At 42.7% G+C, this 2,622-nt stretch overlaps 1 protein-coding gene across 1 annotated transcript; it reads right to left on the bottom strand.

The window, feature by feature from the left end:
* Positions 1 to 1,632: 1,632 nt before the first annotated feature.
* On the bottom strand, positions 1,633 to 2,616 carry TMEM229A (transmembrane protein 229A). Its single transcript, XM_011387122.2, has one exon. The coding sequence runs from the start codon at positions 2,611 to 2,613 to the stop codon at positions 1,684 to 1,686; it is 930 nt and encodes a 309-aa protein (XP_011385424.1). The 5' UTR covers positions 2,614 to 2,616; the 3' UTR covers positions 1,633 to 1,683.
* Between the last annotated feature and the right edge of the window lie 6 nt (positions 2,617 to 2,622).

Here is a 2,622-nt window from a genome sequence, read left to right as displayed (position 1 = left end):
ATCTGCCTAACTTTAGTGTCTACACTTATACTTTTGTCTCCTCAGGGTTTTAAGAAATCTTTCACCTGTGACCATGTGTCATAAAGTGACACTTTTACTCTCTGTAAACATTTGGCTTACTTTTAAGACTTGCTGTTCAGCTTTGACTGGCTAAAAAAATCAGTTTGATATGATCCATTTTACAGGTGGGTTTGATTTTATAGCATTATTTATAATTTAGCTCACAACCTCAGATAGTGGAATAAAATAATATACCACTCTCATGATTACGTCTGACTTAACCAAGTCTAAATACATATTCATTTTTACTGCCATAGCAAACATTTTTTTGAGAACAGAAAGCTCTCTTTTGGAGCATAGGCAAGCTAATAATTTGAATAAGAAACTATTCATTTGTGTACACTATAAGTTTTCCTAATTATCTTTGTAATGAAAATTGAAAAGGCATTAGTCATTCTTGGTTGAGCCACACTCAGTTCAACTTGTCTTTTTCAATATAATAAAAATAGCAAACAATCTTAAAGTACATTATTAATTGATTAGACATGATTTCTTTAAATGGTTTACATCATCTTTTTTAACTTTGGAACTTCCAGACATTAATAATGAGTCACCAAAAGGCAATCATAGATCTATAATGCACATTACAAATCAGGTGTGGTCCAAGAACTCTGTGTGGGCTCCCAGAAGGAAAAAGAAAAATGTTTAAAGTGAGCCATGGCAGAAATGCGCTGAAAACACTCATCTGTATTTACAGAAAACAATTAAGTGTAATGCAATTAGGGTGACATTCAGGTTCATTTTATTCCAAGGAACTGTTTCTACTCTTGAAGCTCCATGTAGAAAAGGTCCTTATGGATAGAACACTATTGAGGATGGTATAATTCCACTTGGCCCTTGGGCATGTAGGGTAGACATTTTACATTATTGCACAGTAACAAAAATTTCAGCCATAGATAACACAGGATCTGATTAACGTTAACATACTTGGTGTTTAAGGCTAAGTCACGTTGGAAAGCAATCATTTCCAGGATGGAGATCAAATATCTTAACACAGTGTCACCTGTTGGAATTGCTAGAAAAGATTTATTTAAAAATCAATTCATAGACTGTATTTTTACATTCGTTAGTTTCTTTTCACTTGTGTGCTTGACAGAGGCACTTTAAGAGCTAATGACTGTAGTCCCACGGGTACAAGACACTGAGTTTCAGCAATCACTGATAAATGCAGAAAGGAATTAAAGTGAAATTAAAAAGAAAATAAATGCATCATTAATTCAGAAAATGTCCCTAATCTTGTAAAAATCATACGTCTCTGATGTGAAGAACTTCCTCACTTAAAAAAAAAAAAAAGGAAAAAGTTTAGTAGCTATCACCCACCAACACCCAAATAAGTGAATACTACAGCTTTCCGATGTTAAGGTATAATGGTTTTGTTGTTCGGGTTTTAAAATATTGATGAGTTTAATATTTTGAGTTATGTTTCAAAGTATTGTATTATGCATAGGTTTCAAATTGTCAGAAAAACTAAAATATCGAATAAAACATGTTGGAAGAGTTTAGTAAAACGTATAAAAATTAAAAGGCTAAAAAACCTCGCTCTTTTAAACTTGTAAAAATAAATCGCATTCGCTCGTGGGAATCCAGAGGCTTTTTTTTTTTTTTTTTTTTTTTTTAGTTAGTTTAGTTAGTTGGTCTGTACTGCACCCGCCCCAACGCGTTGGAAAGTAGGTCCTGGTACACACTAAGGAATATCCAACCAGGTAAGTACATTAGAGTGATGAGGCCCATGAAATTGAGCGGGTAGTGAGAATAGTCCCAGGAACAAGCTCTGCACATGCGGAGTCCCAGACCCCAGGACAACTCCCACACGTAGATGAAGATCACGTAGATAGGCACCCGCTTCCAGGTGCCCCAGCCGCATCTGTAGTATAGGTGGAAGTAGAGCTTTTCCACCACGAAACTGCAGCTGCCATACATAAAAAAGGACCAGAGCGACGTATGGCCGCTGGTCGCCCCGTGCCCCAGCCTCAGCACGTTAAAGAAAAAGGTGAAGAAGATCTCATCCAAAAAGCCGTGCATTCCGAAAAAAAGAAAGCGGAGCAGGTCCGGTAGCCCCGGGCTGGGGGATCCTTCGGTGCTCCTTGGGCCACCGGGTCGCCGCCGCCGGTCACCCGCCGCCGCAGGGACTCGGGCTCCGGGAGGGGCGGGGGACGCCCCCAGTTGTTGCTGCTGCTGCCGCTGCGGCCGGTACTGCAAGCACAGGAAGCGCTTCAGGAACACTTGCGAGTGGTAGAGCGCCAGCATGTACTGCAGCGCCAGGTCCAGCGCCCCCGGCGCCACCGCGCCGGCCAGCCCGCTTCCCGGGCTGAGCAGCAGAACCTGGCCCGCCAGGATATGCAGCCCCACGTGCGCCGAGGGGTAGAGGAGGAAATTGAAGACGAAGGCGCTAGGGCAGCGCCACTGCTGTAGGTAAACCTTCTCCAGGGCTAAGTGGGTGAGCGAGTGCAGGAGGCAGCTGTAGGGCGACGAGAAGCCCAGCATCCGGCGGTCGGGACTGCGAGCGAAGCGCTGCGCGCAGGACACGAGCACGTCCAGGGTGATCCCGTGCATCCCGTAGAA

Source organism: Pteropus vampyrus, unplaced genomic scaffold, assembly GCF_000151845.1.
Source record: "Pteropus vampyrus isolate Shadow unplaced genomic scaffold, Pvam_2.0 Scaffold24498, whole genome shotgun sequence".
Taxonomy (NCBI): Eukaryota; Metazoa; Chordata; class Mammalia; order Chiroptera; family Pteropodidae; genus Pteropus; species Pteropus vampyrus.
Note: the sequence above shows the minus strand (reverse complement) of the source record. Positions and strands in the feature narration are given on the sequence as shown.